General features: G+C 35.7%; 1 protein-coding gene across 2 annotated transcripts in view; it reads right to left on the minus strand.

Annotated features, from left to right (window-relative positions):
• Positions 1-16,162, minus strand: part of AFG1L (AFG1 like ATPase) — a 56,630-nt gene that overhangs the window by 34,470 nt on the left and 5,998 nt on the right. For both annotated transcript variants that reach the window (XM_065681106.1, XM_065681105.1), the window contains exons 3-6: positions 9,022-9,073; positions 8,289-8,390; positions 6,856-6,986; positions 1,371-1,470 (exon numbers count right to left, since the gene is read on the minus strand). In XM_065681106.1, the coding sequence (XP_065537178.1) occupies positions 1,371-1,470; positions 6,856-6,986; positions 8,289-8,390; positions 9,022-9,073 (385 nt within the window). The remainder of the gene's footprint in view (positions 1-1,370; positions 1,471-6,855; positions 6,987-8,288; positions 8,391-9,021; positions 9,074-16,162) is intronic.

A 16,162-nucleotide genomic window follows, 5' to 3' on the forward strand; every position in this document is an offset into this window, starting at 1 on the left:
TCTGCTCTCTAATGAAAAAGCCACCGTTCCCCTTTGTATCCACAGGAAACAAATCAATTCAGTCTTAAACCTTGATGTAGCATACTACATTAACCCAACTCTCTTTCCTGCAGTAGGATTTCAGACACACACAGTGAGTACGTAGGAGGAGCGAGAGGAGAATAAGTGACAGGCATTGATCAACATCTGGACTGCAAGATAGTTTAGTTATGGAGATGCCATTCTTGACATCATCTGTTGAGTAGCTAGTACAAGTGGATGACTTTCAGGTTGACACAGTGGCTTAATATGTACTAAAAAAAAAAAAAGCCCTGTATGATGATAGTGGTCACAGACTAACATCTCAGTTCAGTAAGTGGGATACAATCCCCAAGTTAAGATAAAAATCTCCCCTGAACTTGAAAGAGTAGTGCTTCAAAAAACACAAGGATGGCTCCAAACTGCCATCCAGTTTATCTATAGTTAACCCAACTACAGTAGTTATGATTCTATCTTGTTTGCTTAAACCAGGAAAACAAATCAATGGGAAATGACTTCCTCCTCTAGTACAAACATGAGTGTTTTCTTCTCTCAATCTCTCCCCTCTTCAGACAGACCGCATTGCAAATCTTTAGTGATCCTCTTACTCAGTTTGGGTAGAAAAATTAACTGTAGTTACAGTTAATACTGCAACTCTTCAGTATTTTTGGCAAATGTTTGAAATTAACCAATCTAAAGTGTCATAAAAGTTGCAAGATATCATACTACTCTATAACAAACCCTTTTCTCCTATACAAAAAAAAATACAATTACTGCCTGGTTAAAACCCATACAGATTTCGGGACTTTGTAGGAGGATCTATCCAGCTAGTTATTCTCCATTTAAAAATATAGTTAGTAATAGAAATAACTCTCCTAAGTAATTCCCAATGACTGATCTCAAACCAGGCTGAGTGTGACATCTTCATAAGGGGTTCTCCTTTAAGCTAGCAGATCAAGTCTGCAAGTTTCCGAGTTAGAAACCAGGAAAGAAATTTACCCTCTCTTTTGTAGAATATGATCTTTTCCTATCATCCAAACCCAAGGCAGTATTTTACCTCTCCTCAACTCCCCTGTCCCCAAATACCCTTCCTCTGGTTTAGAGATCAGAAAACACAGAAGGTATCTGGAGGAAAGGAATGGCTTGAGCTGGAGAGAAGGAAGAAATATCTCTTAGTGAAAAACCTTTCTTCCTTAAGAACACAAAAAACCCTGGACAAACTGGAGTATCTCAGATTCTTGCCGACTAGAGAGTTTATTAGAATTAAACACTGCATTGACTTTAATACAATTGTTTTACAAGTTACTGCGATTCATTGTATTTGAATAATATTGGCAGCATGTTTGTTTTACCTTCTGGAGGCCTGTTAGATGTTGCCACAACGACAACCCCATTTTGGAACAGATTTTCAAAAAGCTGCTTCAGAATCATGGCATCAGCAATGTCAGTGACCTGTAGAAGACAACACATTTGTTTTATCTTGCTTTCAGCTTCTGCCGCAATAGATCTGCAAGTGGCTTTGTAGCTAGGAAAAACGCTTGTTAGTGAAAGCCATGGTGAAAGATTCTAATTATTGCTTGGTGAGAAAAAATAAAAGGGATAATTAATAAGCAGTGAATGCACCACAGTCTTTCAAAACTTGCCCACTCTTTATTGCGGAACTCCGCCATTTCTTTACCAATTGCTAAATGATTCCATGTTAACTTCTATTGTAAAACTACAGGTGGGAGACAGAGAAAACAGATCTAAACATTTAAGAGGCCTAATTAATTAGAAACAACATGAAAAAACAGAAGACAGAAAGAAAATACACACCGGCTGTTTTACATTTCTATTACCTTTGAGGCAAAGGTTTGCAGAGGTGAATTTAAATGGTCATGGGACTTCAGAAAAAAAAGACAAGTAGCCAACTATACATAATCAGCTGCTGTTGAAAATAGAACGATATGACATAGATACTATTGTGTGATTGTTGCAAAAAACAATTCAACAGATGGCCCATCACAAAAATAAGCAATTTCATTGTTCTTTTTAAGTGCCTTCTATTACTGTCCATGAATAATCAAAAGGCAGGCAGTCACTTCCAGCACAGTCAGCCTCTTCTAACCTTCAGGCACAAAACATGAAGGAAAAGGGGAAAAAAAAAAGGGTGTGACAAGGGATACTGGGGGGGTGGGGAGGGGAAGGAGGGAATAAGATGACTAAAAATCAGCCATGAAGTAAAATCTCTTTCAATATCTAAGTTTAGCGTAAAGAACCTGCTCTACAGCACCAAGAAATTAAAAGAAACAGAAACCACTCTGTACTAATGAAAACAAAAATAAATAAATAAATAAAAATCCCTGAAAATCCCATTGTTACAACAGCAACTTATATTTTACAGGAGTTCACCGGCTGAGATCAGCAACGTTAAGTAAGCCATTTCTATTATTGTTACACTTGTTTCTCCCGCATTCCCTCTGATTATTATCTAGACACTTGTTGCATTCTGACTTACCAAAACAGACCCCAGTTCTGAGGAAATAAAACAGTGGTGGCATCCTGAGAGCTATATACACTCATTACCCAACACACTGACAGGCTGCTATGCTTTCACCATTTCACATGTGTATGTTGCAATAGTAATACACCTACAGGAAGACTATTTAACCCAGAGTAATTTTTAACCCTACTCCACCACCACCCACTCCCTATCATTCCCCATTTCTAAATGATCTTTCTGGGCAGCAGAAAAACCACAGATTAATTCTACACTAAAGACAGTAAAAGACTTAGGTTACATTTGACAGCTAGTCTGGAAGCAATAATGTTCACAAGGAACCACATGTAAACACCTGCTCATGCAAAGATTTCTTCCAATTAGTTCCATGGATTAATAATAATATGGATTATTTTATTCTTTTTTCAAAACCAAACTTTTACACAATCAGTAACACAGCCATCAGATTTGCACATCTGTGATCAGATCCCACGTTCCAAAAAGCATGTCATAGTTCACTATTCTCGTATATGTCTAATACATCTGCTTATAATTTATTTCTTCTGAATACTAAAATTTAGGAACTTCCTCTGTTCCTAAAAAACAAGACACACAGGGAATCAGTATACATGTGCACTGTAAGGCTAATCGGATTTCTTGTATCACAAAGCAAAGCTAATAACCAGGTTTTTAAAATGTATTCTGCAAACTCTTCTGTTCCAAACTTTCTTGTTTAAAAATCCTATAAAGGATGCTACCCTTAGAAAACAGGTAGGGAAAGAATATTAGTCCTCACATAAAAGAAAAGCATTAATAATGTTCTCTTATTAACTAGAACTGCAATTTGATGCGGAATTCCGATGTTTCCAATTTCATTAAAAAAACCCAAAACTCTCCGAAGTTCCATCAAAAAGCAAGAGCCATTTTCAGACCTGGGATGCAAATCTGAGTTCTTGTTTCTAATACAGCTTGGGAAAGACAGAAAATTTCTACAAAGTAAAGCAGGTAGAAGACAGTAACTACAGTATTTTTAGTTACTGTATCCAGCATTCATTGCAAGACAGAACAAAAGCAGAGGCTACAAATTACCAACAAGGAGAGCCTGCTAATGGAGAGAATGGAGACATTTCATTAGCATTTAACAGAAAAGATTTTTCTGACCTAGTGCTGCTTTCCCATTATGACTCATGTTAAAAAAAAAAGGAAAAAATAATTTGGAAAAAAAAAAAAAAAGATAAAAAAAGTGAAAAACCCACTAGACCAATAGTTAATTTACATGTGTAAGTGCCTGAGACTCAGTCAGCCACTGATTGGTACAGTTCCACGCAATGAATGACAAACATGAGCATGTATTACGAGCAATTAGTATTAGCACAAAAATAAGAGACTAATTTTTATTAGAGTCTTTTAATAGCATGCAGGTTAGTAAAAACTCCCCAAATTGTAGTTTCCTTTAAGTCTAAGTGGTACTGATGGTATATAAAGACTTAGACTGTATATCCTTCAGCTTACCAAAAAGTAGGGATTCTGTTTTCATTATCAATAAAACAAACACAGGGTAGAGTCACACACTGAAATTAGAGCTCCTAATTATCTGTGTATAGTTATTTGATTGCTAAACAATAACTAGGCTCTCTTCATGGCCAACCTCTGTGTTCTGAAAAATCAAAATTAGAATTAAAAATGGCTTAAAAATTCTACATTTTTTCCTACAAAATGAGGACACATTTCTAGAATGGCATAAGACTTTTTGATTAAAAAAAAATACTTTCATATTTACAATAAACTGCATGACAAAGATCAGTAATAAGTAGCAATGCTTTAATAACATGACAGCCTGTGGGTTAGGCAAATGCTGACAAAATACCTGCTTCAGAAAGGACAAACTCAGAAGCTTAGTGCCCTCCCACAGTATTTGCAGAAAGAAACACTTTAGAAATAGTTGGGTGGGTTTTTAATACAATATTTTGGAAAACAAAACACTACTTTTAAAAGTACCAAAACATCTTTCTATGGCAATTCATCAAATCTCCACTTGTTCAACAGTCCTCCAGACTTCACAAGAAGACTCACTTCAGAGTACTTCTGTTTAGCTTTAGCCCACTGTCAAAGAGGAATGTGCAACCTCAGCAATGCTTTTGTCTTCTGAAGTTCTGTATTCTGTTTCCTCTGAAATATGAACATTAACAATACTCTTTGCTGTCCCTGTCACAATATCACTCATCCGTGTGCCTGATCTCAAGACAAACAAACTAATGTTTTTAGCTCCTTTTTTTTTTTTCCCCAAACAGGTATTTAAAAGCAGCCTGAAGGGTTTGAAGCAAATCTCAATCATTTTCTGATGTGCCCTCTACACAAGTGTTTTGTCAAAGTCATAGAGACACAGCTTGACTCCCACCTGTCAAAACAGACAGCAGCTTAGTCTGCAAGTTAGAGCAGTGTATGTTCTGAGTCTCCAGCTCCTTGCAGTTTTCTTTTAATCTAATTCTTTAAATCTGAATACTGAATATTGCAGTAAAACGTAGGCATTATCTCCATGGGGGAAATGAGCTGCAAACATCCGGAATTAGATTTGGCTCCTTATTATCAGTGTTAATTGTGTAACCATGTGAGCTGGTTTTCCAGTCATTGCACTACCTTATGGCTATTTACACAGAAAGTTTCCCAGAAAGCAGAAAGAATCCCAAATTCAGTGCCTTCTGCGAAATTTCAGAAAGCTGGGACTGCTCTTCAGCAGGCAAAGCCTGCATAGTGTTCCATGCTACAGAAAACCAGTCAAGAAATTCAGCTGTTCAGTAATCTGTTAATTTAGAACATTATTACACCCAGAACGAGTAGATATTAAATATCCACACAAGAATACTAAGTCTAAGATACACATTTTAGAGAACAGCTCTTTCTCAGCTGTGACACATGGGAAAAAACAGGTGATTTTTACAACTGAAGTGACTGATGTACCTCAAGCAAGTCAGCAGAGGGAGCAGGCAACCAATTTGGAATCACAAAACACCACAGCCTCTTCCCCTTAAAATGTAGGCACATGACAGTCTGGAAACACAGCAACACCAGGGAAGGAAAGCAGTGGGCGTTTATACATAAAACCAGGTACCTACACTAACACATGGTACAGCAAAGATGCCTCTATCTACCACTTGAATATCTGATGTCATGACAGTTAACACTCCTCCCTGCCCTCTCCAAACTTTCCCATGTCTTCGTAGCATAAATACAATGATCTCTGTAGTTAGATTTTAAACTGCAAGTTTTGGAAGCCCAGTATTCATATTCACTAGATAAAGTACAATTTAAATGATCAAGCAGCTCCTCACAATCTGAAACCTTAGATCAAAGGATTACCCCTTTGTTGAAAAATGCAGGAGTCACTTGAAACAAGAACACCTACTTCTTTACAGCTACAAAAATCCCCATCATGGGAGCTGATCATAAAATGGTTATTTTCTCAGGTGCACAGGCATGTAAAATAATAGCTAGGAGATACAAATTGCTCTGCCCATTTCAGTAATGTATTAATTTAATAGCATAACACAGACAATACACAGTTAGTGATTTGAGAACTAACACAGGTCTGGTTTTATCTTGCTCTGCATTTTCTCTCTGAATTAAAAAAACATTTCAGCTGATGAGAGGTATCTACTTTAACCTCTCTCCTAAAAATCTGATAAAGCAATTTTTTCACCTAAATTTGCGACATGCCCTTAAAACACAATTCACAAGCTGTGCAAAACAAATGGAAAAAACAGTTAGCTTGGGCAAAGACCATTTTATGAGGTTTTTTTTTAAACTTCACATATAATTCAATAAAAGTTTCTTACAATGTTAGCTATGTTGATATAATCTGGCACTGCCATGCCAAAGGCTCCAATAAATCTAGGAAAGAATTTAGGTTGAATTTGACACGTTATTCCCACATCCTTAATCACACTGAGACAATTTTGTTGCAGTATATGAACTACAGCAAAGACCAGACATGCCATGCAAGTATCAGGCAGCTACTTCCCTGGGCACTGTACAGGCTGAGTACAGGATGATGGTTCCTGTCCTGAAATACTCATAGGTCTTTCACCAAACTCTAATACCCACTTGTATGACCAGTAACTAGACTGGTAAATGAAAGCACTATGAGGGCACTTATACCACCAATTTACATCTTATCCCCTGGAAAAAAAACCCCAACAAATAAACCAACACCATCTTCAAAACTGTGAAGTGACTTCTATAGTTCACTACTGGTCAGTGATTCAAATACTATATTAGCAGTAACAAGTGTCATATTCTAAGATCAAAAGTAATTTTATGAAGTTTCCCTTGAAGTGAAGGAACAACCTCTGATTTCTTACCTGAAATTCATCAAAACATAAAAGAGCAGCCTCTTCACTTATTTCCTCTGCTACTGGAGCAATTGGGTCATATGATTTGGCCATAAATCCTGCCTTTCTTTTTGGCAAGCTCTGCTTAAGGCGATGTATTCCTGAGTTAACAAAACAGACAAATATTTCTTATTTCATTTTCTAAGGGAAAAAAAATATTTAGCTACTAAATAAAAAGTAGCCTAGTCCAGTAAAAATAGGAATGCTTCAAATTTAGCCCAGTTTCAAGAGAGGAAAACAGTTTTCAACCACATCCAGGCAATAATTAAAAGGCCACGTAATTCTGTGATTTGTATTTTCTTCTTTAGAAAAATGTGAAACAAAAAACAAAGAACCTTTTTATGCTACGCTTCATCTTTTAAAAACTGATACAAATTACAGTTTTATCTTGCCCCAATTCATGACCTTAGTTTCAGTTTCACTTTGTAATTTGGCATTTTCTGTATCAACTTTCTCTCAGTGAAGAACCCTTACAACGTTTACAAATCAATGGCACTGCTCTGTGCATTGCATGCTCTGAAGATAAACTCAGAATGCATTTAGTTTAAAAAAACTCGGACATAGCAACACAGTTACAATGTAAAGAAGATAATACTGGCACAAAGTCTCATTATTATATCCATACTTCACTGTCTCATGGATTGTATTCCATCTGACTATAAACAAACATTTGGAAAACAAAGATCCTGCACTAAAAAGCCACCTTTGTTAAGATTAAGCATAAATGACAGAAATGGAAACAGAAAATCTCAATAGTAACCCAACAATGATATAAAAGCGGGCACTAAATGTGGCAGAAGTTGTTTACACTTCCCAAGAAAAATGACATAGAATTTAGACAAAGAGCCAAATTTTAAAATATCCCAGTCAAAATGAAGCACCTTATTCACCTTGTCAGAAAATTTTCCTGAAACTAAAGATGAACTTCCTTCCATTATTTTTCCCTCTAAATTACTGATAGTATCACTAAGTTTGCCAACTAGAACAGCTCTCATTCACCCATGCATTTACACCCGATTTAGTTACTGCTTATTCAAAATGCTGACTGAATTTAACCTTTACTATTTCAGTTTTAGCAATTGCCTTCTTTGGATTGCATGTAAGCTAATCGGTAACTGGAAAACTTTTAGTTAAGGATTTAATCCTAAATACACACCCACATTTTCTACGCAATCCAGTATAAAGAAATCTTTACAAAAAGATACTTGAGAAGTAATATGCAATTAATATCTACTCTGATATAACAGACAATGCTAAAATCCTTCAACTTCTCTATTTTTTACTTTTTTGCTTAAATACTTAAATAAAGTTACGATGATTAATATGAACACGAGAATGAGACATACAGTATTTATTAAAAAGTCTTTCATAAAATTCTCATAAATACCTGTGTCTGCACTTACTCTGATGTACATCTAGCATGAAGCCATGAAAATGGACTCTCTTTTTCTTTTCTATTTCTAAGTGAGAATAGAACATGTCCATCACCATTGTCTTTCCTGTGCCTTCAAACAAAAAACAATCAAAAAAGAAAAACCCCAACAGGTAGTTAATTTAAGAACAGTATGTACTGATTACAATAATGATTGTTCATTAGCTTTGAACTAATGAAACTATACACTTCCACAGAATAAAGTACAAGCCCAGACTGTTTGTGAAGAACAGTTATATTTTCTGCTCAAAAACTCGGAACAACTGCATTTTTGGTTTTCTGTTTTAAAACTTTGTTCCATAAAGAGATAGCCCAAAGGTCACACAAAAGGCTCCGTACACATCTAGGAAACATCCTTAGTATTTCCTTCTGAAAAGCCAATATGTTTTCATGCAGAACTGTTGCAATTAGAATACATAAATTCTGTCAGTGGCCCCCTCAATCACTTACCAAATTGTTAAATTGCATTCTTAAATATTAGTAAAGCTGAAAAAAATTACACACAGTAACACAGTCGAATCCATCAGTTTACAGCATCAGAGTGTAACTGTATGAAACAACATCATAATGTGTAAGAACACTAATCCTGGAAAATTCATTAAAGCGATAATGCTACATAAGCATAAAGCTTTTAGACACTTCAGAATTTGAATAAACACGCATTTCAAGAAAATTCTATTGGAACTGATGAAACTGAAACTTACCAACATCTCCATAGACATAAAGACCTTTTGGGGGGGTGCTTTTTGCAAAGAACTGGAAATCGAGAGGAAAAAGAATAAATATGAATATGGCATAAAATAAAAGCAAGGACATTGCTGTGGTAAAAAAAAGTAGCTACACTTAACTACGAAAGTAGCACTGGCTAGCAAAGTGTAACCTTGAATAAATCATCGGCTCAGAATTGGTAAGCAATCTTAACATTATATTTGTGCAAATTCTATAAAAGAGGCCAAACATACACGCAGGGCCTGCGTTGGGTTCGGGTTTTTTTTGTTCAGGTCATTGTTGAAATACCCCATGCCCAGTCCTAGCACCTATACCTTTTACTGCAACACATGTAAAAAGATTAAATGTATCCAGTACATCATCAATCATCAAAACAAATACTTTTCCTCATAAAGCCATTTGAGCAGTAAGCCTTAGGAAAAAGGATAGAAAATCAAGCAGTATTGTAGTATTCATAGATATATACACTATATAGTTATTAAAACAGCTCTTTTTAAGATATAAACCATTAGGAACTAGAAAATCAGTACTGCAAAGCCTGTGAGCATTGTAGGTCCCTTTTCTCTCAACTCTGAATCTTAAATGCAGATTTATCTCTAGTTTAAACATGACTAAAATCAATGGAGTCACAGTAAAAATATGTACCTAATTTATTAATCGCTTAAGAATTTTTAGACACTTAATATGACTCAGGACACACGTTATGACACCTGTTGGTTTATTCTATTTTATTCAAATTTGTATTTTTATAGCAAATCCCGAAATAACATCAAGACTTTAAATTTGAAACAGTCCACCCCCACCCCAGTACTGTGTATAGCCACTTCCAAGTATAATTCTAATAAGAAACTGCTTCTAAAAATCTGGAAATCTTAACAAAATTCTCATCAAATCCATGAAAGCAAATTGATATCCACAAAAAACACTGCCGAAGAGTATGTGGCTGTTTTAAAGTGCTCCACTTTCAGAGTTCTATGAGCTGAGCCAAAACAGAGGAAAATTAAAATTGCAGCTCTGTGGTCTCATTTGGAGCTGGGTAATTGCTAAACAACTTGAATCTAAAGCACTTTTCAAAATACAGTGCCATGTTAAAGAAATGGGAGAGTCAGTAGCAAAACACCAATTAAACATGAAAGAAAATATATGACCAAAGGTAGAAGGATATTTAATACCAGTTTATTCAGAAAATACGCAACCATAGCTCTTATATAAGACCCACTTATAGATTTAATTTAGAGTTATATTGGTTGGATCATCAAAAATTTGTGTCATCAATCTGTGGCTGAACAGGGTTTCAGAATGTCTGAAACCACTCCATTAACAGACAAGGCTGCAACTATTTGCTAGTGCTCCAAAAGCACTGCAAGGCAACTTGACAAACATTTTTCAGTGTGTACTTTTTAAGAGTTTGCACTCATTAAAACTACTGATGCTCCAAGTTACACAGCGAAGAAAAGAAAAATAGAAAAAAATTAAAATGAGATGTTTGCAAGAATTTGTTTTTAATTTGAGACTAACAACAATCATTACAACAAGACTACCACACTAAAGGTATTACCTAAAACCACTGTATATTAATGAGATTTGCAGTTTCACAAGGAAAGACAATAAAACTGGAAAACAAATCCATGTTTAGATTACTGCTTTACCTCTCTTTGTAAAAGTTATAGAACCAGAACAAGTATTAATGCCTCCATTTTTATACTATTTTATTAATTGCAAAGTGTTTATTAATTACATTTAACCATCTTGACATTTGTCTTTTTAGGCATATTTTATTACTCCATTTCTAGAAAACATGCTACAGAAAAAGTGGGCTTTTTTGTTTAAAGGAAACAATTACAATGGCTGAGCTCCATAACAATCAACTTCTGGCTGATTTAATAAATTGATTTTTTTTTTCCTGTGAAGACAGCAATTTTTGAGAGATATTTGTTGGTAAAAATAAATGGATGGATACAGTGGCAGACCCAAACAAACTTGCTGAAGCTGATCATTTCCAAACGCAAATCAAATGCCAGAAAAACTCTTACCTCTTTGAGCAACTAAAAAAGTTTGGTTTACATGTACTTCTGTCAGAAGTGACACTATTGACACCTTTAGGTACCCATTTCCTCAATCCTGTCAGGTATTGTGTAACACTATTTATTTTTCTATTTTTGGGTTGATTTTTGGTTTGGTTTGGTTTTATGGTTGGTTGGTTTTGGTTTTAACAAATATTTTATTTCCAAAAGTAAACTCCATCAGTAGATTTTTACTACTGAAACTCAGACATCCTGCCAGTTTCAAGCTATTCTGCATGATCGTAAAATGGATTGTTTGTTATTATTTATTTTTTAATTATTCTCATGCATCTCCTGAAGCCTGAAAGTTGCATAAGAAAAAGAGCAATTTTCTCTAGGATTTCTGATAAAATCCGGACAACGCTTTTGGTTCAAGTTAGAGCACAGCAAGCAGTCAAGAAAGTCAATGGTACGTGGGGGTGAAGAAAGCAGATGACTAATCTTGGTTTCATTGAAACATATACTCCAAAAGAAGAAACCGAGGGGAGATCTAACACAGAAGATCCTTCAGTTACCCTAAAATAAGGCCAAACTTACTCATTTCAGGGAGGGAAGGGAGGAAAGTGGGAGATGTAGGAAGACAAACTAAATAAATGAGCTTCTCCTTGCTCCTCACTTCCATGTTATCCTGAGGTGTATTTGGGGCCTCAGTATAACAATGTTCAATCGGCTGACAATAGATTTGCTTTTGCAAAAATTGTAAGATTTTGAGATACTAAAGCTAATACTTGAAATGTACAAAAGATATTAAAGGATGCACAAAAATTCTGTTTGAAGGGGAAAATTTTGAAATCCTTATATATATATATATATTTTGAATGGTCACCACAGCCTTTCAAATGAGAGCATCACCACACGCGTAAAATCCCTTGAGCCTTCCAAATTTCTTAATTCCTATAACATTTTCTACCCCACAATAATTTAAGACAGCGTAACTTAAGTGCTTCACCAAGTTTCATTATCATCAGGACATGCTACATACAGCAGGAGCTTTTTCTCCTTTTACAGATCAGTTGACTTGCACACTTTTCTTTGGAAATCATTCATGTGTTAAAACATTTACAATTCCACAAGTTGGTACACACGAGTGCACTCAGATTTACAGAATTCTCTCTTCTACTATCAAAACGGTTTTGCACACTTCTGCTTCAAAACTGCACGTCGCACTTTGATTCTACTGCATCAGATTTTTCCTTTTATGTTTAAACTGCACTTTAATCAATCAGTATCCTACCTCATCTAAGGAATTGTATTGGTCAAAACATCTCCTTCATTCTGACAACTTCCTATTCTCTACTAAATATGTTCAACAATGTGCAATGTTTTCCCACCTTCTCCCCTGCTCATTACCTCAGACACCAGAAGCAAGCAACTCATTTCCTGGGAACATTTACACTTAGATTTGAAAAACTTTCAATTAGAAATGCACATCAGTACTAAGATGGTTAATTAAAATAAGCAAAATTCAAGAGACGAACCTCCAAACAGCAGATTTTTTTTTTTTAACACTAACAAAACTACCTCTTTTTCCCACTTTTCAGGCCTCTTTTTTGGTTGCTGTTGTAGCTGAAGACATTTTCAAGGTCCTGAATGGTGTTTACTATTGTTCATACCTCTTTTGAAAACATGACCTCACTTATAATTGAGCTTATTTCAAGTCATTAGTACAGCAACTCAACAACTCTTAAGATGTCCCAATTGGTATTATTTTGAAAAGCTAGAGATCTGAAATGACTATGCAAACTCTTACAGCCTTGAACTTCAATTCAGAGGATCTCAAAATATCTCAATATAAAAGGCCATGCTTTCACCAAGCTCAAGACCAAAGTCATTGTTCAAATTTGAGTAATTCTGGAAAACAGAAGCCTACTTGGTTGGCCTACTTGGTTTGCTGCAAGACTAATTTGTTTTTTCTACTCAAATTCATCTTATGCTGATGCCCCAGAAAACCTGCATCATAAAAGTAGAGAGTTTTATTATCATAAAGGAAACGGCTGGTGTGGTGTCATCCCTGTCATATCCTGTCCCGTCCCACCCCAGACTACTGATTACAGAAAGCTTTGCCCTGTGAGGTAATGCAAGTCTCTTACACAAACACTGAAATGTTTCCATTTTACCTGATAAAAGTATTTGTTCCCTAATCCTACTTCTCCCATATTTTTAGTGAATAAAACTATTTAGATAGAAAGTGACAAATTAAGAAAAGAACTAAAACCAAAGCAGACCATTCTTGTAATAGTTCAGAAATTTCAATTTCTGGTATAACTATTACTTAGGAAGAGGCTTCTGAAAATGTATCATAAAAGAAATCAGGCAATAAAATAAGGAATATCAGACTACAGAAGAGGCTTTTCTCCCTCTCTCTTTCCCCTTTTCTTCACTGCAACTTCTCAACCACATTCTTTTCAGGTGCAGAGCCAGGAAAAATAAGTATGCCTGAGATGCCAAGCGCCACTATTTTTTTATTTCTGAAAAGCTGTCAGTAGATTCTTTTCAATGCAGGAGTTTTGTATTCAAATTAGGTTAACCGGGCTGCTGGAAACCTGAAAAAGCAAAGTCAATCTACAAATTACTATGTGTAACTGATTAAAGTGTTTGACTTATTTCCAAAAAGCCCTTAAGTAATTTACATCAGTTTAATTTCCAGCTATTAAAACTCATTAAGTACAAAACATTAAGCAAAACCAATGTCAATCATTTTATCATAAAAACAATTGAACATCTATAGCATAAGGTTTATCTTTAACTTCCCAGCATATTCAAAGTTTCAAAGTAGCATGCCTTCATGGGAGGAGAGTTACAACACTATTCATTAATACAGGATTTACCTGCACCCTGTTATCATTAGTACTTCCTGGGGATGCTTTGCTAACTACAGGAACTCCTTCCAATCAAAAGCCTACACAAATCAACCCAGGCCAGTTCCAGAGAGGAGTACCCACCACCTCTTCTTGGCACAAAAAACCTTTAGTTCTAATCTTCCAAACTGAACCAAGCCTGCAGCAGCATCCCTACCCTGAAAGTCTACCACAGGAAAACATACATTTTACTTACTTAGAAAACTTGATAGATACAGATATATGATAAACATGATGCCACTGTCTACAGCTGGTACAGTGCTAGAAGCCTATGATTCTACCAAGTACCTAGTCACAGCTGTGACTGATTCAGGGAAAAAAAAGATGTTCATTAAAGATGTTCATTGCAACTTTGCTGAAGCAGAACTTGGCCTTTACTAGAATTTAAATGATGTTTATTTGGCTTCATTTCACATAAAGAGGGACTCTGTTTGAACAAGCAAATAACTTCCTCAAAGACAGCAGAAAAGAAAAAGTTGTTGCAACTTCTCCTCCATCATTAATCACAGTTTGATTTAATTATACAAGCTAGCAGGCTTTAGAAGATTTACACAAATCTCATTGCTCTCCTCCTTTTCTGGGGTTTTGATACATGGCACAGCACTACAGTGCTCAATCTGGCTATCAGTCTTCTTAAGGTTTATAAAGAGATATCAATCTGTAACAGAAAAACCTCAAAATGCAGTAACATTTATCTCAATAGCAAGTAGTTCTACAGCTGCTTCTCACTAAGTGTGGCATTAGTTCCCAGGTACTGGCGAGCCATGCAGCAATTTTTAAAAGCTGGTTTAAAAATAAAGCATGGAATTGAAGCAACGTTAAATAAGAGCACCACTCTCAGGAAAGAGGGGAGCGCTTTAAAGAAACTAGAGAAAAACATATTCGGAACCTAAAAAGCAGCATTTGACTTCTCCCTTTAACAAAGTGTCAGTCCAGCTTTACCACGATTAGCTCTGTTATGCAGGGACAAAGTAGCATCACAATTTCCTAAATAGAATACGATTAGTATTTGTTCTCTGCAATAGAGACTTTCCTCCCTATTCATGCTTTGCAATCAAAGAAACAGTAAATAAAAAACCTACATAATGCTTTATCTACAAAGCTATTACTAGACAACTGTTCTAACTATAATGATTCAGGGCACTCCAGTTAACACAAGTCAGCTCTCAAAATTATTCTCAAAGACAGCATATCCATATGTCCAAAACAATTCACCAGAAAAGATCAAAATGCTAGCCTTTGCTAGCAACAACAGCACCTTCATCATAACTTTTTTTTCTAAAGAATGAAAATGAGTAAAAGTCTGGCAGTATGCCCAAAAGACAATGCTTTTTCTCATACCAATGTTCTTTTCTCCACTTCTTTCTTTCATGCCTTGAAGCCAAGATTATGTATTATAATATAGTATAAAGGACAGAGGACAGCATTTATGTAAATGGACAGAGTGCCTCCATTTAGAGGCACTTGAGCCCTGTAGCTCTGGCTTTCATGATCTCATGCTTCATCATTTAGGCTTGCCATGCAAATAAAATACAGTATCTGTGCTAGGTATAGGACAATTTGGGGTTGTAATAGGAAATGTATGGGTAGGTAACAAGTTCAGTAGAGTGATTTAGATTTATACCCATGAGATGAGGTGTGTTGCATAATGGATGCTGAGAAAAGCTGACATGGAGATTTATAAGCAAGGCCTGCAGCTGACAGCATACATTGATTGTAAATGTGAAAGTTACTTCTGACAAAAAATAAAAACAAAAGTGGGGCAAGAGAAACATAGAAAGAAAAAGGAAAACACTCAGTGGTGGACTGGGAAGAGCAATGACAGCTTTGTACACCCTTCTCTTAGGGACAGGAAGGTGTCTCTCCAGTGCAGACAGGGAAAGTAAAATGATGATGGCAATGAATATTTTGCCATACTTTTTTTCCAGCACTAAACTTTCATTAGACTTAGTCAAACACCCAGTTTTTGTTGTTTCCCCTCACCATATTTGTCGTAAAATATTTAAGCTGACTGGAGTGTTATTAAGGTGCAAATGAAGCATATTCACAGGTTATTCAGCTTCTGTGCACATCTATAATTGAATAAAATTTACCAAGTAATTAAATGTCTTATCTGCTTTGCTGGGCACTGTGTTTGGTTTTCTTGGACATAAACTCAAATCTACAAAACAAGAGGCAAGGAAAGCTGAGGGTTG

The sequence above is a fragment of the Lathamus discolor genome, chromosome 5 (genome assembly GCF_037157495.1).
Source record: "Lathamus discolor isolate bLatDis1 chromosome 5, bLatDis1.hap1, whole genome shotgun sequence".
NCBI classification, from domain to species: Eukaryota; Metazoa; Chordata; class Aves; order Psittaciformes; family Psittacidae; genus Lathamus; species Lathamus discolor.